This window comes from Alosa sapidissima, chromosome 13, assembly GCF_018492685.1.
Source record: "Alosa sapidissima isolate fAloSap1 chromosome 13, fAloSap1.pri, whole genome shotgun sequence".
Classification (NCBI taxonomy): domain Eukaryota; kingdom Metazoa; phylum Chordata; class Actinopteri; order Clupeiformes; family Clupeidae; genus Alosa; species Alosa sapidissima.
In genome coordinates, this window is record NC_055969.1 from 4,798,235 (window position 1) to 4,823,063 (window position 24,829).

Genomic DNA, 24,829 nt, shown 5'->3' on the forward strand with positions numbered 1-24,829 from the left:
TTAGCCATGGCCATCTTCTTGGGCACAGACTAGAGTTCAGGTATTTACGGCAGTCTGTTCAGCAAGGCTGTGATCTGCAAGTGTCTGTTCTTTGGTTGCTTCCTCTGTCAGGCATTGTCTGGCTTCTCTCCACAGTTTTTCAATCTTTTTGGTTTCTTACCCTCACAATTTTTGCATGCTGGGGTAAATATGTACCCTCACAACAATTGCATTCTGTTCTTGGCAGTGTTCTAACATGCCAGAGAGAACATGTAGAACATGTGAACAGATTAGACCCAGCAGCACTGTACCAGAAGGTGGGGCTGCAGGTATGAAAGATTCAAGCTGAAAACATCAGAGAAAAGTTGTGAGCAGTGTTTCTCTGACAGAGATTTAGTGTGTATTGGAAATATGCCTCTTACTGTACGTCACAAGTATGATTGCAGAGTTGTTTTGTCTGTCGCTATTGTTTGTTTTTGGTTTGTTTTGGTTTCTGCTTCTCCTCTTTGTCCTGGACCTGAGCTGTTAGTAGAGCTTGACAGCCTCCTGTCCCTGTGTCTGCCAGAGAAGCTCCAGAGCCCCCTGCTGCATCTCAAGTGTGCTGATGTATGAAGCCCCAGCAGGAAGGAGAACGCTCACACTCACAGACGTGAGCTGTCTGACAAGAATGTTCACTTTGGCCACAGCGCCGCTCTCCCAGGCTGCCTGCCCGCCTGCTCGCCCGCCTCCCACTGAGACTCTTCTGGGAGGCAGGAGATGCGAGGGCACCAGCATCCCCACAGGGCTGAGGATGAAGCTGCGGTCGCCCTCAACACAACGCTCCGCTTCACACGGCGTCACGCTATGAGACTTTGAATGGGGAGCATAGACGCAGAAATGACGCTGAGCTGAGCCAATGGAGATGCTATGGTTTTGGGGATTGCGCAGATTTGGTTTTTGTTGTTTCCAGAGCATATGTTTTTTAAACTGGTTCTTACAATTGAGTGTCTCTATACAGTAATTAGCCTCTGCTGTGCATAGTTAACACAGTGTGTGTATCATACTTCTTCTTCAACTGATTCATCTCCCAAGCTTGTTACTGAGGTTTTGCTGTAAAAAATGTTTTAGCCCCTTAGATAAATTGTCACATCTGCTTTTGCCAGTTCCTCTTCACTAATGCATATTAAGGTTGCTTTCATTTACCAAAGAACAGCTGGTTACTATGAATGTGATTTCCACAAAATCTCATCTCTTGGCTGTACAGTACAATAAGACATTGCAGACACATTTGCTCTTTGAGCAAACCCCTCATCTACAGTATGACAAGATCATGTGCCGTGCACTTTGCCTGGATGTGGTTTTGTGTGACAGACCTTGCCAACTTCTACTTTCCCCTGACTGTTACAAAATAGCGGGCAAGGGCAGCCAAAGTAAATGACACAGTATTTCAGTAGAAATCCCTTCCTCATGTCCTGCTCAAGCATCAGTGGCTGAGATGGCAGGACCCTTACGGCCAGAATCGAGTTTCCTCTGCAGGAGAGACCAAATGTGCCTGTTTGTTTGTGTGGTAATGACATCATTAACCCTGTGCTCCACCACCACCGTCACAATCGCACCTCCTCCCAGAGGAGTCAAAGGTGAGCTCTGTTTAACTTTTTGCTTCCCCTTGCCTTTAATCTCTTGCTTCACCCCCTTTGCACACATACCCCTATACTATCACACAAGTGTACACACACACACACACACACACACACACACACACACACACACACACACACACACACACACACACACAGACACACACTGTCTCTTCTCATCCCTCCTTGAACTTCTTTTTCACTTTCTTGGAAACAGGGATGAGATCTCTCCTGACATGCGATTTGAGTCCCTAAAGTCTTGTAAAACATTACAAGTGCTCTTTTTTTGCGTGCACTGCTAATTACTGAGCAGACCACAGGGCCTGTGAGAGGCTGGGCAGCTGGCTGCTGATGGCATCATCCTGTGAGCCTGCTGTGAATTTTACCCACAGATCTGTGGGAAGGGGAGTCTAAAGTCTGGGTAATCTGTTCTCCAATGGCTTGCCTCTATTCTGGTTTAATCTCCGATGACAGCATCCACAAGCATGAGCCACATATGGGCCTGATCTGGACTTTGAGAGAGCCTTTGATGTGTGCACGTGTGAGTGTGCGTAAGTGTGTGCGTATGTATGTGCATGCACACTTCTGATGTTGAAATACATCAGGACTTGCGTATGTGAATGCTCATACATTTGAATGGACATGAAACATGAATGTTTCTTTGGGTTTGGATGAAAGTGTTTGGGTGTACTTTGTAGGTTTTCCGTAAACACATTAATATACAGTACATGCATCATATGTTTGTGCACACATGTCCTGCATTGCTAGTTTTGAGATATGCTGTGGATGTGCTCAGTAATATTAACTCCTTGATATAAAATCTCTACAAGTTTCAAAGTTGTAAAGAACCTATCTTTACACTCTACATGCCTGCGGTGATATGTACCCCACCATAGCCCATCAATGTGGTGTTTGGAATGTTGGTCAACCACAACACAAGATTTGTCCAAGATCTCCAATCTGGAACATGTGTGAGTGTTCCATGTTCTCCCTCTCTCTCTCTCTCTCTCTCTCTCTCTCTCTCTCTCTCTCTCTCTCTCTGTCTGTGTCTGTGTGTGTCTGTCTGTCTGTCTGTGAGTGCATGTACAAGATTGTGCGTGAGAGAGAGACAAAACTGTCCAACAGAAGTGTTGTTAGTTTACAACTGAGTACTCAATAAGATGCACATGTATAATTTACATTCTGTCATGTCACTAGCAGCTCATACATAGAACAACACTGTTCTACTCTATGCTGCGCACACACTAGGGAAATGTCCCCCTTCTTTCCCATTTGAAAGCTGAGAAAGACATTGTTAATCCTGTAGGACCAATTAAAATACATTTGTATGGAAAATGGTTGGCAGCTGGGGTCTAGTTCACTGGAACCGAGACAAGCTGCCTGTATAAATCACTGCGCTGCATGTAGAGCCTCTGACAGGAGAATCCTTAGTTAACATGGCCGCCAGCCCATAGGTTGACAATTTCAAATGAGGGAGCCGGTCATTTAATTGATTCGCCTTATGATTGCCCCGACTGGTTAGCCTATTACCGCTTAAAACTTTTTTCACATTTGTATAGATATTGTATACATTTGTGTATGGAAATGAAATGAATGGAATAGTACACAAGTGGTTCATTTTCGACATACTCCAACTCACTGAAGTGTCGTAATTGGCGCTATCAAAATGCCAGACAGAGAACAAGGACAGACTGTGTGACGTAATGACACGTTTATATTTCATGCATGTTCATGTGAAACTCCGTTTTTTCGGGGCCACTTTCAATGCCCCCATCAAACACAGCCAGCTGCAGACATCTTTATAAGTTTGTTGTTTGTTGAGATGCATGCTTTATGTGCCTTTTATACTCTTGGACTTGTGTTTTTGGTGTAGGCCAAGACATAGCTTAACTTGTGGGGATTGATGTGTATTTGAAGTGCTGTGCACTGTTGGCAGTCACATGTCCATCATTTCCAAGTAGACGCAAGCACTAATGACACACATACTGTCCATTCACTGTAAAGAAAATCACAGAGGATCAACGTCTGCTGAGCGCCCCCAATGTCATAAATGCCGTTGAAGTCTTCAGTGACAGCTTTTACTGTCCTGGCTGCACAGTCTGAGATGCAACAGCTGGTCCTCATCTAATTTCACTGTCCTGACTAAATGCAGTTAGCTTTGCGTGGCTCCCTATAGATTTAGGGCACCTGGCCACTAAGGTAGCAGTAAAACTCTGTGTGTGTGTGTGTGTGTGTGTGTGTGTGTGTGTGTGTGTGTGCGTGTGTGTGTGTGTGTGTGTGTGTGTGTGGTGCATTTGCCCATGTGTGTGCCCAGGTGTGTTTTGTGTTTAGCTGTCTCTATCTGTCCTCTGGGTCGTTTAGGCTGAGCTGCGTGTAGTAATGTGCTCATATCCTCCGTGTTTATCACCCCCTGTGCCATGTGTGGCAGCCTTCACACAACTCAGGGAAAAGATTGGACCACAGTGTGCATACTGTACACACTCATACTTCAATGCACACACACACACACACACACACACACACACACACACACACACACACACACACACACACACACACACACACACACACACACACACACACACAAGGCCTACTATGTACCGTATAAGTACGCCTATCTAATGAACATCACTGATACAATGGACAATGACACACAAGAGCACACACACACACACAGGCACATGCACATACACACACACATACATACATACAAAGTGATCTTTGTATGGAACAGGCCTGTTGTGCCATCAGGAAATGATCAGACTGCAAGTCTGCAGAGCAGTGTGGTACATGCCCGCGGTGCATGTTTGATTGCCCATTAAAAATTTCACTAAATGCTTTAAACAGTCCTGTTTCTCCTTTCATGCCATACCTCTGCTCACCAAAACACACGGTCCCACAGTCTGTTTGTGCCTCACGGAAATGAAAACATCATGACACGGCGCTGAAGAAGTGCTCTTTGATTAAGTGCTCTTTGGTTTTTCCTGCTCTGCGTGGCTGCCTTGTGTTGGAGGCCCCCCATAGGAAACACTGGTGTAAAATGTACGGTTCACATGAAGGATGCTGAAAACCTCCATGTGCTGAAACATTACATCACTGGCAAATACATGTAAAACGTTGTCCAAACACAAAAAGCCACACATGCCCATAACTCACACAGGTTCACACAACAGCTAGCTATTATCTTTGGAGAATCCTTACATTCCTTCGCCTGTAGTGTTAGGCCCGCACTTATAATGTGACAACCAGATGGAGTGGAACAGTATTATATACATTCTTCAAAGGACGCTGTGTTTAAAATGTGGTACCATTTTTGCACAGGTCGTCAGTGAGCCTCTGAGCTCTTCTGAGCATGCTTAAAATTAAATGGGTACAAACATGGTCTGTGGTCTATGTATGTTGGATATGACGGTGCCGCCAAGGTGATCACGGTGCCGCCACACTGACTTCACACCTGTATGTTTGTGTGTGTGTGTGCGCGCGTGCGTGCGTGCGTGTGTGTGTGTGTGTACACTTACAGAAGAGGTGGACCTCCTGGAGGAGCTGTGGCCAGTGGCTGAGAGCTGCAATGCGTCTGTGTCTGTGGAGGGCCCACGCTGCCCAGTGCTGCACATCGGCCAGTACTCTACACTCTCACTGCCCATGCGCCAGGTTTTTGGGGATGGGTAAGAAACACATCTTTGGACACAAGGACAAGACCCACACACACACGCACGCACACACACACACGAGAATATCAAAGACATGCATGAAGTGCAAGCATATTTTTAATCTCCTACACAACTTCTCATAAGACTTGTGGATTACCATAGTTAAATCCATAAAATATCTAAGGCCACTACCTTGCTTAATGTGCCTGGCAGTGTAATGTCAGACAAGAAAATATGAGTATTGCATGTCAACACAGTGTGGTTTATGTGCTCGCGTGCGCTGCAGGTTCCTGGATGAGTTCAGCTTGCTCCTGCAGCTGCGGAGCTCCCAACGTGGGGACCGCAGCTTGCTGTCCTTCCTCAGTCCAGACAACCACATCCTGCTGCAGATCCGCCTCAGCCAGCACGCCTTCACCTTCATCGGCACCCAGCAGAGACACTATGAGTGAGTAGACCTCTCTCTGTGTGTGTGTGTGTGTGTGTGTGTGTGTGTGTGTGTGTGTGTGTGTGCACGTCCATCTGTCTGTCTTGTCTCTTTCTCTTTCTGTGCATGTGTGTGTGTGTGTGTGTCTGGATCACTGAAGGTCACATAATATCACCCTGAAGTTTGTGCTCTGTGATTAGCGTGACACAGCTGACTTTAAGAGCAAACGTTTGCATTTTGTGTGCTTAATTGTGTGTCTGAGTGAGTGTGTATGTTTGTGTGTGTTCTGCATTCTATTAGGATTCTCTTCTAATTTCCACTCAGCAGTAACACTGATTGGCTGGGTGTGTCTAACTATCTTTCCACCGTGGCCATACAGCATTAGATGGTTCTTGGCCACTTCTAACACAAATCCAATTTAATATACATTATCAGTGCATGCAATGGCTGCTCTCCTGCCAGATTCCCTAAGGTTACCTCACACTTATAAACACATTTAAAAATAACAATGGAAACGCACCAGCATCTCCCCTTAACCCTGACCTTTTCAAATACAGCCCGCTAATTTGAAACAATATACTGTAACTTCTGCGAGCACGCCTAAAAACATTTGGTTTGCAACAACCTGGGTAATGATAAAACCAGATTCATCCCTTTCTCCTCTCATATAAAAAGACTATTAAACGCATGATCCTGTGGAGGAGGGTTCCCCCATAAAGCTGTGCAGGTTTCCACCGCTGCACGCCTGGCCTGGACCCTCGGAGGGCCTTTCCCCAGGAGCGTAGGAAGCTTTCCAGGCTTAACGTCGTTGCCCGAATTGGGGGCTTATTAAATCCGTCTTGTTTGACGTTTTGTCTGGGGCTGACTGTTGGGACTGATTGGGAATCGTTGCTTATTACCTGACTATCCACTCACGTCTGGGGGAGTTGCCGTGCAACGCTGCACCACCTGTGTTGTGGTCCTTGTGTTTATTTTATGGATTCGTAAATGGGACCTTGTGAAGGATATGAGCCAGAAGTCAACGTGATTCCAGTTGGTGTCCAAGCATTACACTTATTACGTTTAAAAGAAAACATGTATCGTTGTTGCCCAAGGTGACTGCTTGTTTGGGTGCAATTATCTCTACACTGATTTGGAAATGAGCATGTCCAGAATACTCAATTAAATATTAATATCTATAAAGGAGAACACTTTAATAGAATAATATGTGTAATGGAATCTCTGAAGGTCTTTTATGCCTTTGAGGTGTAATAAGGGAAAATTGAATTGAACACACACTAAAACAACAGCAGTCAGTGATTCCTTAAAGGGCATCTTACCTCACCGAACACCTATGTTAGGGGAATCATTTTCCTGGCCTTCAGTGCGATTTATCATCTTTCATTGCAAATACATTTCATCCAGAATCCTGTTCCTTAAAGCCTGTTACATCTCTCCTTTTTCTTTTCTCTCTCTCTCTCTCTCTTACTATCTCTTTCTCTCTTCCTCCCTGAGGTTCCCTGTGTCCATTCTGTCTGATGGCCAGTGGCACCGCGTTGCCCTGAGTGTGTCGTCAGGCCGACTGACGCTATATGTGGACTGTGTGAAGGTGGAGAGCGTAGACTGGACCTACCGCGGGCTGGGCATCAGCACAGACGGCCTACTGATGACCGGAGGCCTCATCGAGGGCTTCGAGACACCCTTTGAGGTAGAAGACAGTCTCTTGACTCTTTCTCCACAGATCTCCATTCTTCCCATCTTTCTAAGCCAGCTCGCTTTGCCCCTTTTTTGAGTTGTTGATTTGTCTCCTGCAGTTGCATATACAGATATAAACATGCATCCATGATGTTTTAATAAGTTACAAGAAAACCACATTCTTCAAGTTGACAGTTTACATTTCACTTCTCCGTGGGTCTCTGTCAATTCTGTTAAGCTGTCCCAATTTCTGTCAGTCACGCTGCATTTGACATTAAGTTAGAGAAAACAATTTACAGCAGAGGTCTGGAGATCACTTTGCTTTGCAATGTAAACTAAATATAACTAAACTGAGAGCATATACACAGACGTCCATCTCGGCTCCCTTCTGCTGTTTAGGGACTCTGAGCAGAGCCCCAGCATTTATCATCTCAACACTTGACACATGAAGACATGGCCAGGCCTGTCCCCACTGACCTGCCTTCCCCTAGTGCCGGGATCGTGTTCATGCTGGACAAACCTTTAACCATCTGTGAACTGAGCGCCACTAGAGCTGAGGAGAGGTGGCTGAGGGAAGGGAAGGGGTTACAGGGTCAACATCTGCCTTTGCATTCATCCCCAGCTAAAGATGGATTCTCCATCGGGGACAGAGAAGGTCCCGGTACAGCCGGCCACTAGCAACCAAAGTAATAACGGACAAATAGAGCTGCAGCAGTTTCATATGTTGAAGCACTTTCTGGCAAGGTTGGGCTTGTGTTGTGTCATTTAATGGGAATTAGGTAACAGAGAGAGAATCTTCAGAGGCGAATCTTGTTTATGTGTTAAAAAAAAGCAGTAAAGCAACACCCTAGGCAGTTCCAAATCATGTCTCTCTTCGGTTTAGAGTTTCTAAGAAGTGCAGTTTAAATCTCTCTGTCTCTCTCTCTGTATCTATCTATCTATCTATCTATCTATCTATCTATTTATCTAGCCCATACATATATAGTCCATATCTATCTTATCTATCTATCTACAGTAGCCTATGTATCTTTTATTTGTTGTGTGCTGGACCTGCTGACAAGCCCTTGCCAGTGGAGCACATTTTTCAGCACCTCTAAATCACTTGTAAAAGGTTGAACGCTCCTCAGACGCTGCAGTTTCTCAGGGGCAGAGCGGACACACTGCAGCGAGTGGCTAATTGAATCCAGAGGCCTTCCCAGGAGGACGGGGGTGATGGAGAGCACATGATCCCTGCCCCTGAGGGGGGGACCAGGGGCACGGCCTGCTAGCCATCACCCTCACCCTCCCAGCGTAAAAGTGCCAAGGAAGTATGGAGTTCTGTAAGGTATGATGGGGATTAGAAGGGGACAGGAGGAGGTGGATAATTATGATCTTGTGGCAATGACAGCAGAAAGGGTCATTTTAAGTTTTAAAGTTAAATATATTAACTGTAACTATCAGATTTGAAACTGACTGTTGTAGCACTGATGGCAGACTCAGGTAACCTGACAATAGCCAGATGAATTTCGCTCCGCCTAGCTCCACTCATCCATCTGGAACCGATCCATTGAAGTGTTGCTTCAGAAGGCTGGGCCTAATCAAAAAATGCTTGCATATGATTGAATAAGCCACTTGTCCGTCATCTATTGACGTGCTACTTCAACCACTCACATCGAAGCCAACCCGTGACGCTGATAACAGTCTCACAGTCGCTTCTATGCTATGTCACATCTATGAAACTCCCGCCCTGCGTCCTGATTGGCTGAACCATAAAGTCGGTTGCAGAAATCACTCTCAATGGAAGAGGTCCCAGATGGATGTGAGTGAAGCTAGGCGGAGCTATGCGGAACGACATTCATCTGGCTATTGTCAGGTTAAGTCTCAGGCACACACACATACACACAGACAGACACACACACACACACACACACACACACACACACACACACACACACACACACACACACACACATACTCCATGTACAAAAAAAGGCAGCTTCATCTATTGAAATATGCAAAATTTATTTGATGTAGAATTTTAATAACAATGATAATGTTAAATTCAGCTGAATGAGGGCAGTTGAGGGCAGAACAGTTGAAGAATTGTTGTGTATGTAGTAGATTCAAAGCAGTCGCAGGCAGAGGTGATCTATAACTTTCTTTACTCAACTTCTTCACGCATGGTTCTCTCTCTACTTCGTACATACGTATTCTATTGAATAACATACATGTAGGTGGCATAGTGCCACTTAATGGGCAGGAGGTGTATTGCACTATACCACAAGAATGGTAGCCCGTTTCTTAGCTGTGGCTGTTGGCTGTTCCATCTGTGGAGAAAGGTATAGGACATACATTGTAATCATTCATTTGTGTCATATTCATTACTTACAGTTCATGATGAGCATTCTTCAGAGGGCAGGGCCATCTTCATGGGTCATTTCTTGCCACATCTGGCCACAACCCAGCCTTTTAGATAAGGTTTGAAAAAGGTTGACTTGAATTGACTGGTCATGATTTAGCAGCTTATGGTGTATGCTATTTTCATAAGAGGTTTTAACTGAGGGCATTAACTAGCATTTCAAGGTCTATACTATGTTTGTTCTTACTCGCTGGTTCAGCAGGCTGAAGATCCTTAGTGTCACATAGATCTCTGCAGAGAACAAGACCATCTTGTTGGGCCATTTCTTGCCACATCTAGCCATAAGCTGCAACCCAGCCTCTTTGAAAAGTTTTGAAAAAGGTTGAAAAACTGTGGGCATGAATTAGCAGTTTGTTTTCAATGCTATTTACACCAGAAGCTAACTGAGTGCATGAGTTTGCAGTTGAAGATCTCTGCTATTTGCATTCTTACTTGCTGGTTCAGCAGGTTGTATATCCTCTCTGGCCTGAGTGGCATGAAGGTCCACTCTGCAGTTGACAGAGTCACCTTGCTGGGCCATTACTTCACATCTGGCCAAAGGTCACAACCCAGCCTATTTGAATAGGTTTGAAAATGTTATTATAGGCTATTCACATGAAGTTAACATGCTATTCATGCTATTCACATGAGGTTTATGATATGCTATTCACATGAGGTTAACAGAGAATATGAATTCTATAGTAACATTTGTTGTTGTTTTTTTTTTTACATTAGTCAGGTATTTCCAACATTCCCATACTTAGTTATTATAATAACATAATAACATTATTTTTTGTGTGTGTGTTTTTTTTCCACATTAGTCAACAAACCCACCTTTTTAACCCAATAACTTTTTAGTCACTTAATAATTTAGTGAGCTCGACTGCAGCTGTGGTTGTTGCTGGAGCAAAAACGATGCCACAGAGGATTTCCCGGCAGATCTGGCTTTCTCTTTGTGCCTGCCCCTGAGAGCCACGGAGAGTTGAAAGACGTCTTTCGTTTCGCCATAATGCAACTTAGGCTCACACGGTGTTCATTCATTCAATCACGAGGGGAGTCGCATTGACTGCTTCGCGAAAAGGAAATCAGTGGAGTTTTGTGATGTCCCATGCTACGGTGGTGGCGGAGGGTCAGAAATGATGACACGTAACAGATGAGTAGAAATGAGGCGTAGCCTATGTGCTCATGAAATGCGGACAGATGGCCACTCATGACAAAAATCCGGACAAATGTCCAAAAAGGAGGACGCACTCTCTCTGTCCAAACAGAGAGCTCAAAAACCGGACTCCGGAAATTGCAATCCGGGCGGATGGCCACCCTACGACCCAATCAAATAGTGGTTATAAGCAAAGATTCTAGAACAGAGCTCTGTTCTAGAATCTTTGGTTATAAGTAAGTAAGTATGTAAGTAAATTGAATTTATAAAGCACATTTAAACACAGCATAAACTGACCAGCGGTAAGTGCTGTACAGCGAATAACTAAAGATGAAGTCTAAGACAAATAATACAGAAAAAACACATTATGCACATGAGCAAAGTCAAGGTGACACACAGAGTTCAGTAGATGGTCCAAGACAGCCGTATTTGGATATGAACCTAATTTGTTTTGACTTTGGTTAATTATAATTGTTGACCTGTCAATCTCGCTTCAATGTACACACTATAAACTGTATAGTACACCCCCTTCCCCCCCACCACCGGCAGGCGGTAACGCAATGCAAGTGTCTGAGTCAGGTGTTAGGCAAGAAGGATACATGTGTACCTGCTTAAGTGTAACAAGCCATTCTTTTGTTTGCCCTCACTTTTTGAATTTTAGTCATCACTTGCATTACATCTTTCTGTTCTCAGCTTGTCTGCCAACGTTGTTCATGTTCTGCCAAAACACAATGTCATTCTCAACACCATTCTGAGCCCCACACCTTCAAAAGTCCCAGATCAAAATAGCAGATGAAGAGCTCCTGTTCAAAGCAGCTGATACTGCACACTAGTTACGGGCTTATAGGGAGGTATGTTGTCCCTCATGAGGGCGTGTAGCTGTGATTGGGTACTGACAGCCCCTATAACTCAGCTGGCGAAGCATGGCAGACAGGGAACGCCTCGGTCACGGGTTCACTTCCCACGAATCTCTGCTAATCATAAAAGGCATGATGTCACGATACTGTATGTAAACTTGGCTTAAAGTGTCCGATAAAGAACTCCATGTAAACGTCCCAGTGATGATAAAGGATGATAAATCAGAGGCACGATAGCCAAATAGAGTTTACTGAGTGCTGGGAGAGCTGCCACCACCCCTGCCACATGTCAGTGGTGAGAATCGGAGTCAGATGGGGCGTTGTCGAGCAGAAGATGGGTATCCAGGCGTCATGCAGGCGCAGTTTGATAAGGTCACACTACAGGACAGCCAATACAGCATGAAGTCTAGGCAGCCACTCACAGAGTGACCTCATAACTCCACCAACATACACACACACACACACACAGAGAGACAAACATACTGTGCCTATACTCTCCTCTCCTGCCAGTTCATGTGTGTGTGTGTGTGGTGGAGCAGTAAAGAGATCAACAGCTTATGTCGTAGGTCTGAACAAATGCATCTAAGCCTAGAGGCCCCTTCATGCACCCTTCTCAATGGCAGGTGATGTGCTGAAAACTTTAACACACACATAATATTCAGACCCAGTCAGACATCCATGTACACACATACAAAGAGTCACACACAGTCACACGCACACACACACACAAATGCACACCACCACGTGTACAAGCACTCAGATGATTGGATATTATATTACTGAATTCCCTCACAGTTCTCATGTTTCATTTCATTGAGTTTTCCTTCAGCTTTTTTCCATGCACTGTTTCTGTCATCATGTCTCCTGGCATGACCCCGAGTGCCCACTAGAATGTCTGTGTGTTCTCCGCCCACAGGGTGATGTCAAGCAGCTGATGTTCCTGATGGGTGACGCTGATGCGGCGAGGGAGCACTGCATCCTCTACCCACCCCGCTGCCACGCCACCGCCCCCAAGCCACCCCGCTCACCCCAGACTCAGGACCAGCAACCTCTCGAGGTACGTCTACCACCATGGACTCTCAAACCCCTATACACACACACACACACACACACACACACACACACACACACACACACTCACACACACACACACACACACACACACACACACTCACAGTGGTTGAGTAACTTTGTGTGCTGTCAACACCATCCTGATACCCTTCAGTTGCAATGGATTTCAGGAATGCTGTGTAAATAGGTTTCGTGCTTGACCTGAATTAAAGTGTATTTTGCACAACAAATATGCATGGATTGAGTACTGTACTTGGACCATGCAAAGGGGATTTCAAAGGGGAAGTCATTGTGACATACAAAAAGGGGCACGAACAGACTCGTAGTCTCTGTGAGTTAAGACCGCATCGGCATGCTATTTCCACTAACGAGCCTCGCAGATGTGATCGATACCGCAAGAATATCCACTGAAGCAGGATGGTTGGCACACTCTGCTGCCATTGATTACTGGTTATGCTCACTAGCACTTATGGCACATTCATGGTCTGGTTTCTCTTCCTTCTTCTACACTTCTCTCTATTCAGGACCTATTGCTGTCCTCAAATGACCTGGAGGACCTTCTAGAGACTTCCAAGGACTCCTTCAGTAATCGTGCACTCATTGTGAGTAGGCCAGACGGACCCACATCCACTTAATGCAGACCACTGCTTCATATGTTCACTTCAAAGATATTGTATATAAATATAGAACTGCTTTTACTGCTTTGCAGTGGCATGTCTGTAGGAGGTTTTAAAAACAGAGTAGAAAATTCCCTGACCATTTTTTGCCTTCATCAAACACAGCAGTTGCTCACCAAGGTCGCTTGATTTAAATATGCTTAAAGGTAACACATCCCAGGTGTATCAATAGAGAAATGTTGTTTCCAGGAAATAGAATTCCCAGGTCAGGAAATCTCAATGTAAGAAAGGCTCCCACTGCAGGTTTCCATGGCACCAGCGGAAGCCCCCTTCTCAACACCTCATTCTTCATGGTGTCAGTGCAGGACTGATGTATTAGAGCAATGTTGAGTGACGAAAAGTGTTTTTGTTGTTTTACCTTAAGTTAACACTTTGATACAGCGGTGTTAGTTGGGTGATTAATCAGGCGTTCCTGATTCCAAGCTTTGACGCGGTTTCTTCAAAGGAAACAAGGGTCAAGAAGGTTTCCTACCACAGGGTTAGACTGGCTTCAGGCTGGCATTGCCAAGGTCAAAGTTTTAATTCCATGGTGGATATGCTCATAAATCTTCATGTTCCCCCTCTTTCTTAGTTGTCACTTTGAACTAGCATGTTTGCTGAATGACTAAATGCAAGTGTAGGTGGTTAAGAATGGACCTATAGTCAGGAACACCATTTAGCTAAATATGTGGCTCCACATCAGCAAATAATCCTTGCTTATAATGTCTACTGAACTGTTTTGTTTTCATAGAACAATCTATTGATAGTCATGTCAAAGTCAACATATTCCTCATAACTCTTTAGAGATCTTCAGTATTGTGTCCTTCAGTTGGTGGACTAGGGATTTCTTCAGTTTTAACCTAATGTTAGTGGACTTGAAAGGACTTGCCAGCAACAATAAAACAAAATGAAATCTAGTCTACTGAAGATGAGGGAATGTAGAGCGAAGTTGGATTGGGATAGAGCAACTTTGGATATGGTTTAGGGATTTGTGTTCCTGTTGCGTGCCACCAATGCAACTCCACCTCTTCCTTGTTTTATCTGTTTTACTCACTGGCAGCAGAGAGAGGAAGTAAACCATGGAGAGAAATAAAAGAACTGCTCATTCAGATACAAGCCATAAACACCAAAACAGACGTCATGCCCCTGAAGTGAGGGTGTTCTTTGTCTCTACTTTTCTTTACCCAGCAGAAATCCGGTTGTGTCAGTGAGGAGTAGCAGAACCCATACGTGCCCCAGATGGCTCTAGCCAGGGTGTGTGTGTGTGTGTGTGTGTTGAGAAATGGGGGGGGGGGGGGGGGGGGGGGGGGGGGTTGGCCTGGGTCTGTCCAGATCCCTTGATTCCCATTCACACTGTCTGTGCTTCTCTTAATTTCCACTGCCCTCCAGCACAAGCACACACACACACACACACACACACACACACACACACACACAGAGAAACACATACACACACACACACACACACACACACTCACGCATGGCTTGTCTCAGTTCCTGATTCCAAAGCCAGCAAAGAAGTGTGTGTTTCCTCTAGACAGGAAATGCTCTACTGTGTTGGTCTATCCTCTACCTTACATGACATTGTGCTTGTGTATACACACATGTAAAAGCACACACACCGTCACACACAGTCACACACACAAACATTCACCTGTTTCTTATTACATTGCATTAGGTCTTTTGTGGCTAACACTGCACATCTAAGGAACAAGTTTCATCTCTTCACAAAGGTGCCTGTAGGCGCAAACGTTTACATGACCCAGGTCTAGTAATCCTCCAACTCAGCACTTTGGTGTAGGCTGCTCAACAGTTTTAAGAGCAGAGGTCAACTGTATATGTTCAATGGTGCACTCAAACTCTCTGAAGGTTGAATGGTTCAACAACTGTATGGTCTTCAAGCTAAGCCCCTTGAAGTAGAACTTTCCAACTAGTTGCCCTTTTAACTTCCATTAAGATACTCGAGTCCTGTCAATATCAAGAGGTTGATAATGTCGTAAATTTGTCCAATTGGAAGTTTTTAATGCTGTGCTTTGCGTGTTTAGACGGAGGGATCATGTCTGTTGTCTGGTCGTCTCTGTCTTGTCCTGGAGCTAAGTCTGTCATGAGCCCTAAAAACAATAATATGACATAGAGGACAAAAATCTGCATATTCTCCCCCCTCTACCCCAAGGGACCGATTATAAACAGAACGTTTTTTTCTTAGTATTCTTGAGGAAGATCTCCTCCTTGGAAAATATTCAATTGAAGCTGACCGACCAATTGTGGTTAACCATATCATCATCAGTATGGGAGAACAATTGTTCTCCAAACTGACTCAACAAGTAATCAATCTCAAACTCAGATTCCTAAATTCGTTACCAATTATTGTTTGTGTATGTTTAATATGACTCGGCCTGTCCTGACATGTGCATAACAAACCAATCCATCCAGCAGGTCGTGTCAAGTCATTAGGACCCTGAGGCTATGTGGAGATGTCTAATGAAGGATGGACACAGCTGGCCATGATACACATGGTTGCTGTTTACATCAGCTACATCCATAACCTATCCAAGTCTGCAAAGGCTATATGTTTAGACAGAGATATCATGTGTTTGGAGTGTGTAATGCGGTTGCTGTCAAATGAAGTTTTCGCTCATTTCGCGCATTTTTAGCAAAGAATTTTCCTGCTTTTTTTGCTCAGCTACACCTGACTAAACCAATCAGTGCTTGCGTTGAGCTTTTTGCACAGTGGCACAAATCAGATGAAGTTTTTTTTAATGGGTGAAGCATGTTTAACAGGGGATGGCACTCTTTATCCCTCTCTCTATTATTATCTATTATCTCTCTCTCTCTCTCTCTCTCTCTCTTTGTTTGTTTTTGTCTGTGTGTGTATGTCTGTGTGAGTGAGTGCATGTGTTGAATGTGAATGTGGAAATGTACCTTTCTTCAGACCTGAGCTTGGCCTCAGGGTGCCACAGGTGGAGGTTGTATCCTCTCCATGACCCCAAGGTGCCCTTTACTTAACCCCTGTAACTGACCAGTCTTCACCCCAGCAGCTGAAATAAGGTCATAAAGGCCATAGCTTTGTAAACATGCTCACTCATATTCACCCACTAACCTCAAGTATTTTAGCAGACATTTCCATAAATTGCAATAATACTATAACTAGAGCTTAATTGTCCTTGTGTGTAAATTAATTTTAATGGACTCACCAGATGGAAGTACTGTTAAGTGCAAGAACGGATTTGCTTAATTCTATGGCATTTTAAGTTGAAACTACAGTAATGCTCATGTGTATGCTAGCATGGTTGGGAAGTAGACCAATTTCCACACATGTGTGCCTGTTCTGCTTTTGGACCTCTAGGCATTTTCTTTATTGTCTTTATTCTTAGAGCCAGTGTTCTGTTTCCCTCATTAAAGTTAAATTTTTGCTGTTTGTAAAAATATTATTGACTGAGTACTAGTTGTCTCCTGATCTATATCGCTGCAAAACAAAGTCAGTTTGGCTTGTATAGACTGCTACACCCCATAGCTATTGCCCTGGGTCTATAAAGTTATTATAACCCCTTGGTGATCTTCCAGACATTAATACAAGAAGTGAAATACTGCCCCCTCTCTTGGTTTCTAAGCGGAATATTTGAGTGCGTGTCTAGACCCTGGGTTTGAATTGAAAAGAGCTCCGTAAATCATTTTGGCAATGTCATCAGGTCTCTAATATACGCAAGGGTGCCTTTCCCCACACTCATGTACCACAGTGATGAGAGATTGGCTTGATGCTCACCACACCTATGACAATGTTATATATTATACTGACGCACACAAATGCACATACATGTGGGAGCATGCACACAAAGACAGTTGGACATAGAAAGCATGCACATACATATTTTAGCAAATAATATCTCATATATTTCAGATGAAGTGGAGAAACTTTCTTTGTTTTACAAGGTTCTTTCTGCAGTTGTAAATCATACCGAACCTGTCAAGGGTTAACCACATTTACTGTAGTTTGAAGAATGGAACATCAACCAAGCCCACAGTTGCTACAATAAAGCCCTGTGTGCTGGAAAGTCTTATCGCTCATGCAGGTCAGGTTAAGCGTAGGGGTGTTTGTCTGAAACGTTGAGCTTCCTGTCATTTTTGGGCCAGGGCCTGCTATCACCTTCAAGTTCAAACATTGATCTTGGTCAGAGGAGCGCCTGGCTCGGGCCTCGGCATTACCCTTGGTGATGGAATTATTACCTCACAATAGGAGCCAAGGCTCTGTGCATGTCCACTTTGTAGTTTGTAGCACTTTGGTTCTGTTCCCTGGGTGTGAGTCAATACACACACCCCCCCCACACACACCCGCCCTGTGGCACCAATGTTTGCAAGTAAGAGAGCAGCAAGATCAAGTTGGGGCAAAACATCTATTGGAATCCGGCATTTTATATTACGCAGGAAAGTGGTAGTTTTCACTTTCTCTCTGTCTCTCTCTTTTTCTCTCTCTCTCACTCTCTCTTTCAACAAACAAAAAAGTTTTCTTTGGGATTTCCTTCTGATGAAACTTATAGCCTAAAGACAACTTCCGAGACCCTTTGTTTCCACAAAAACTATTCAGTCTACCAAAGCTTGTGTGAGAAGAGCAAGTGCCAGAGGATATTTAAGAGAAATGTGTCCAAAAAAAGTCCCCTGAATATCAGTGAAAGAAAGAAGTTTTGTTAGCTGTGTGACTTTGTAGTGGTAGTTCACTACCAGTATTTCTTACTGTACTATTCTCTATAACAAGCTGTACGATTAATCTCCACTCCATTCTACTTTAACAGTTAAAAAGGTTTAGGCTTACAATTAGTCAATCCAGCCATGTAAAACCAGTGTGTTAGACTGGCCTTATCATCCCCTTATGTCTAACTTTTTGGCCTCCCAGATACTCTACTATTAGAGTCCTTGTGGATCCATGTAGTTCCACGTTCATATCATAGGATCTGTACCTCCCAGCCCTCCTGCGTCTGGTCCACTGCCACTGGAGCCTGCTGTTTTCAGTGCCCCTGGCCCCGGAGCAGTTACACTGATAATTATACTCTCAGCGGCTGTAATTTAGAGGAGAGGCCTCAGATCTCCACATAAATCACACATACAGTACTGTATGATAATAAAGAGAAAGAAGGGTGGGGGTGAGAGAGAAAGAGTTAAGAGTGAGAGACTTTTCAGGGCAGACCATCTATGAATAGTGAAGAATAGTGAGTGTACATGGATATACAATGAGATACAAATTCATTTGAGACAGGAACCAGGACTGAGGGAAAGTAAAAACAAAAACAAAAAAAGTAAAAGCTGTCTCACCCTCCTTCTCTCTTCCTCTGTTCTCTATCTCTCTCTCTCTCTTTCCCTTCTTTTCACCTAACCCCTAACACTTTCCCGGAAGATGTGCCTGACACTTGGCAGATTGATGGATGGTCTTTGTACCGCTCAGAGAGCTTCATGAGCTTAAGGTTCCCCTCATTCCTTGCGGTCTTGTCTTGGAGTTCTGGAAACAATTATCCTCTTCAGAAAGCAGGGACTGCTGTCAAGGGCTATTTCAGAGAGGACCCCCACGTCCCTGGGAATCTGTGTCTATTGCACTTCAGATTTGATGAAGCACTTAGAATCAGCCCGCTTGCCTCGAAAGTCCCCAACCCGTCACTGTTGCCGTCGGTTTTGTGTCACTGCTGAAGACATGAGGTAATGCTTACCGTCGCTGGGATGGCCCCGGTTGTTAATCTCCCATGATGCTCTTTGATTTTGTCCGCTGTAGGTCCATGTTCTTGTGTAGTAAAACAATTTGTGACGGATCTAGAGACAGGGGTGCCTTCTTGATCACTGTTTGTCAGTGTTCAGTGTTGACTGTTTTTGAGCAGCACACACAGTCTGTTTCCCATTAGTGGTAGATAAAGGGTCAAATGTCTGTGCACTTCTGTGTTTTAATGGAACTGCCATTCAAGGTTTTTTTTGTTTTTTTGGCTCTGGCAAAAGGGACATTTTCATCTGAATGCTTTATTCAAGTGTTCATTCACACAAAGTAATTAAATTAATTAAATATAGACTCTTCATTTCCTGTAAGAGAGAAGTCTTTTTGCCAGCTACCAACGTAATTAAATAACTTCAGACATTTCTGTGAATTGCTGCAAGGCTATTAAGCCTATATAGGAAGTTTGACTACAACCACAATCTCTGGTCACATATGTGAGACAGATCAGAACATTGTGGCTCACTAGATAAAAATGCTCAAAGACTGCATACATACACGCACAACCAGAGAACACATCTATTTGATTGACTTACTTCCCAACAGTTTCCACTGTTCCAACAATGTCCTCTGAATGGACACAGATAAATAGACACAACCCCCCCCCCCCCCCCCCCCCTCAACCACACACATACACACCTATCCCATCATATTTGTAGAATCCAGGTCTGTTTGCTCTCTGTGGGTTGTCTTTGACACTGACCCAACCCCTCTATCCCTGAGGCCACAGCAGCAAACAGGTGTCTCCTCTAAGAACCACAGCGCATGTATGTAAGTGTGTGTGTGTGTGTGTGTCTGTGCGTGCACATGTGGGTTCTTGTATCTGTGATTGAGTGTGTGGACATTATAGAAAGCCTCATGGTGTGAGAAAGTCAGTGCACTGCACAGCGAGCGTGGTGTGAGTGTGTGTGCGTGCCTGTGTGTTTGTGTGTCTGTGCGGTCATGCGGTACTACTGCTATGTGTGGCTACTGGCCTTCCTGTTACTGGACTTACGGGGTTGTTGCACAGCAGGGCAGAGGAAGCTCAGAAAGGTAAGATTACATCCCCTGGTCACATCTCCCACAGAACTGCATGAAAACAGAAACTATCATCACTGTTGTCGGTACTTGTTTAAGGTTTTAACTCACCTATGCTTTGTCAGTCTAGCCATGTCTTAATAATGCCGCATTGTTCCCCTTGTAAAATGTATCATATTCTTGTTGCACACATTTTTACTCTGACCCATTCCATCACTAGAGCTATTGAGTTCTCCTTAGGCACTGCAGGGACAAAATGGCAGGAGTATAGATTCAGTTTCAAACTGGTTTTCATGAGTCTATCATCATGATACAGTGAGTCTAGAAGTAGCGTTTGTACATTTGCCAAACTGCTGTCGGAAATGTGATATCTGATGTGAGGTTTCTATATGTTCTGTGCTACAGGATACCGGAGTTAGGATGTGTCTTAGCCTGCATTATCTTGTGGTATCAGAGCTACAGACATAAGGGATCAGATAATTATGTAACTTGATGTATGGCATTTTGAAATATATCCTCCAGGCTCCTTTTTTTATGTATTGAATTTGGATATGTTATTAACAAAATCACTTTTCCATCATATAATAAGGAATCATAGCAGGACAAACATGTAAGAAGTTTTAAAATATCAAATTTGTTTTCTATGCATTGTCTTATTTAAATTGTCTTAGGGGCCGTGGTAACGTAGTGGCTAAAGAAACTGGGCTAGCATGCAGTAGCCTGAAAAGTTGTGGGTTCATTTCTCAGCTGCCACTCTTGTGCCCTTGAGCAAGACACTTACCCCCGAGTTGCTCCGGGATAATGGCCCTTGTAATATAATTGACATATAGAAGTTGCTTTGGATACAAGTGTCTGCTAAAAGATGAAATGTAAATGGATAAGGGTGAACAACAATTATGAGTGTGCTGAGCTAATAACTGGCATGGGGATGTGTGTATGTTTTTTGGCGTATGCATGGATGTGCTGTAAACCTGTGTGTACCGGTACATGTGTCCATAATTACCCCAGTTTCCCTGTGGAGCCTATTTGTGGTTTTGCATTTGAGAGCAGATGAGGGTCACTGTGGTTTTGGTTTCGGTTAAGGAGGCGATTGATAGTTTTTTGTCTGACCTAAATTGTTGTTTATGTTTTAAAGTGCTATGTTGCAAATGTGTTGTTGAATCTCATAAGTTTATTGGTTCGTCATTCTTTAGGATTTTCTTCTCAAAGACAAATTTCATCTGAAAGTATATCCTGACAGCATCCATTACAGTTTTTTTCAATCGCTAACAAGCACTTACCCATACTTCAGATACTTTTTCTAAACTCTTAGAACTCTTGGGAGTTGGCTAAATGGATACTTTTCTTCTCAAAAACACATTTTGTTAAATATATACTAACTCTTCAAAACAGAACACATATTTCTCTGCACACACTAACTTTACCAAAACACTGGAAATCTGACTCAAAATGAAATTATTCTGTCAAAGAACACTTGTTTTCTCTTCACAAGGTACATGCAGTCAATCAAGTACACCAGGTTTCAAAATACTGGCTATTGTTGACATTACAAAAACTGCATAGACTTTTATGTTTCAGTTTTACAGGTATGTGCATGCAAAACATGCTCTATCCACAGTTTTTACACTAAATTTCATGTAATGTGCACATTCAAAAGCATTCCAGTAAAAAGCAAATCAGTTTTTTCCCTTTACTGTTTACTACAGGAGGTACAGTAGAAATACTGTTTACAGTATGATAGAACAGAAAAAGTTTTACAGTATTGCTTACAGTGAACAAAATATCCATGAAACACACAAGAGCATTCTGAACAAAAAACAACAGCAAAAGGCCCAGATAAAAAGGGGGAACTAAAAAAAAGCACAAAATTACTGTATCTCATCTCTGCGATCTTTAGAGTTAGGCCACATGTTTTCATCAACATCGCATCTGATATTATCCAAGGCGATGCACCTGAGATGAAACCATTTGCTAGCAGAAGCAGAGGTTTTGATATAGTGTATCTAAGGTTTGGAATATTGTGTTTGCTATTGTGGGATGTTGTGTGTTAACATTAGTAAATACTACAAAAACAATCCATAGTTTTGTTGGGAGGTATAGCTTGTCTATTAAAAAAAAGTAAGCATTGCGGAAATGTGTTCACTGACTGCAAATTGTGTGAAAACGACATGACGTGTGAATGGTATGGCCACAAAAGACCGATGCTGTGCTAATTGTGTTTAGAGTTTTGAAAATGTGACAACTGGTTAGACAAACGCTTGTTAGCGACTGAAAAAAACTGTAATCAGCTTACTATATATAGTCTTCGACTTTGTCATCCGAGGGGAAATGGGTTGATCTAAGCAGTATTTTCTGCTAGAAATAATTCATATTTACGGGATAATGTCAGGGTTTGACACTTGTGGAGCCATGTTTTGTTTTCCTTTTTCAAATGCCCCTGTATGGTCGAAAGTCAGGCCGTCGGCCAAAGACGAGTCAAACAGTTTTGTCATCCAGTTTTGTACCAGCTTTGTATCGGCTTAGTGAAATGACCAGATTTCCTTGGCATGCGCTTTGTTGCTGTGCTCAGACCTCGCATACAGACGGAGTTTCACACTGGTTTCACATTCTCATCATGTGAAATAGTCCATTTCAGACCAAATTTACCAATGGCCTCTTGCACGTGCACAAACATCCAAGAAAACCATCACGGCTTGCTACTGTGGGAAGACGGCATGACCAGTGACAGTCCACTGGCTGTGCACATGCTTCAGGCATTCTGTGTCATGGAAAACCCCCAATAAAATGGACTGCCTTTGTGGGAGCGGCCATGCAGCGGTTATTTTGTCTCCCAACATCCCCCTTCATGAGTCTACATGTGTCTGGATGGGAGTAAACAGAATCATGGCAACACGTTCCTGACAAGCCCTGCTGAGTACAGAGCATGGGAGAGTTTGGTCTTGTGTGTGTGTGTGTGTGTTCATGGCATAGTCTGATCTTGTCCTGGCCACACATGCTGGCTTACTCATCCTTTTGAGTTCCGCTCTGCCATGACTATGTCAGCTCTCTCCACCGATGATTCTCCACAATGGTGTAGGAAAAAATCACAACCCATCCTGTCAAACAAGAATGTATCCCTGTGTTGTGTTTTGATTTCCCCAAACCCCCTATTGACCATGTTCCTAACAGAATGTAAAATGTTTTGAATGCATGCTCATAGACAGTATAAATGCACAAATGAGCATGTCTTTACAAATCTTTAGCAAGTCTTTACACACTTTTAATGCCGAAACACATGATTTTTCAAGTCTGCATTGTGATCAGAATTAATTGTAGGCTTTCACTGTGAAAATGAACTGCATCTCATGTGTCCAACAATGTAGTTCAAAAACATGTTTTGGTTACCTCCGCTGGCAAGACACAGCCAGTTTGAAATTGCCCTAATACATACCTGTGTCTCGAAGATAGATTTACGGACTTATGGTCGCCTCCTTTTAAAGCCTGTGCATTTTATGTGTGTTCGTGAGTGTGGTGGTTCTTTCTTGCAGTGTGTGTGTGTGTGTGTGATTGTGATTGTGCATGCATGTGTGTATTTGAAAGTATTTGAAAGTAGCTGTGTGAACATGGACTTGCATTTATTCTTTAATTCTAATACAGGTGAGTGTGTGTTTGTGAAAGAGTGAGAGAGAGAGAGAGTGAGCTTGAGTGAAAACATGATGTTGTGTCTTGGCTCTTTGCACTGGAGGCCATTTGACATGATGGCTTTCTACTGACAGGGCACATGGAGGGCCTTCCCACTGCATTCTTCACCGTCCTCCCCAGAAGCACATTCCGGGGATCCATTAGCCAGACCCCAATTATACTCTGTGCCACCGTGGAACTCCACTTGTCAATACTGATGGATGTTAGTGTGCCTTCCAAGCAAATTTGACCAATGTCAGCTTGTGTCAGCCATGTTTGACAAACATGATGGAGTTCATCCAGCAGGAAAATATTAAACATGGCTACTGGTGTTTTACACATGGTGCTGACATTGGCTCGCAAAACTTTTTTTATTTTTTAAACCATCTCACCTTATATGGAAAGTTTGTATACATTTGTAACACTTCAGAGTGGACATTACTTTGATTATTTTTCATTCTGTTTGAAGACTAGATATACTATTAAATAGCTCATCTGGATCTACACAGATGATCTCCACACATTTAAACCTTAATCTGTATAAATTACAGTAGACAGCCGGAGGACCTGGAAGCTGTGTGAAAATCATTCAGTTCAGTGTCTACTCAGGTCTTTGGTGTGGTCTGTAAAAGACACAGTTTTTTTGTGGTGGCCACCTAGTGGAAAGAAGTTTATAGGTCTCAGTGTATCTCTCACTGTATATCATTGGCTGTTCCATTACGTTAATCATGGACTGCACTAGTCAGTCCTGAATATCTGCAACCCATTTAGGCAATTCCAGTGGGGTCATATACACACACGCTGTCAAAATGACTAACACCATAATCCACCACTGAGGGGAGTTTTAAGCCCTTTTGATAAGATTTGAATCCTCTTCTTTTATGTTTAAATAGACCACCCACTGCTAAAACATTCTATCCTGTCCAGCTTTTTAATGGGATGCTCT

The 24,829-nt window shown here is 43.5% G+C and overlaps 2 protein-coding genes across 3 annotated transcripts in view; one reads left to right on the top strand and one right to left on the bottom strand.

Annotated features, from left to right (window-relative positions):
• The window catches only part of LOC121680692 (high mobility group nucleosome-binding domain-containing protein 5-like), a 692,414-nt gene that overhangs the window by 118,390 nt on the left and 549,195 nt on the right, over window positions 1-24,829 (bottom strand). The window lies entirely within an intron of this gene.
• Window positions 1-24,829, top strand: part of si:ch211-196i2.1 (collagen alpha-1(I) chain) — a 101,979-nt gene that overhangs the window by 32,685 nt on the left and 44,465 nt on the right. The window contains exons 2-6 of one of the 2 annotated variants that reach the window (XM_042060165.1): window positions 5,116-5,260; window positions 5,532-5,690; window positions 7,164-7,356; window positions 12,650-12,790; window positions 13,329-13,406. In XM_042060165.1, coding sequence (XP_041916099.1) covers window positions 5,116-5,260; window positions 5,532-5,690; window positions 7,164-7,356; window positions 12,650-12,790; window positions 13,329-13,406 — 716 coding nt within the window. Of the gene's footprint in view, window positions 1-5,115; window positions 5,261-5,531; window positions 5,691-7,163; window positions 7,357-12,649; window positions 12,791-13,328; window positions 13,407-20,005; window positions 20,239-24,829 lie in introns of those variants that run through there. The other variant, XM_042060166.1, reaches the window with a different exon arrangement.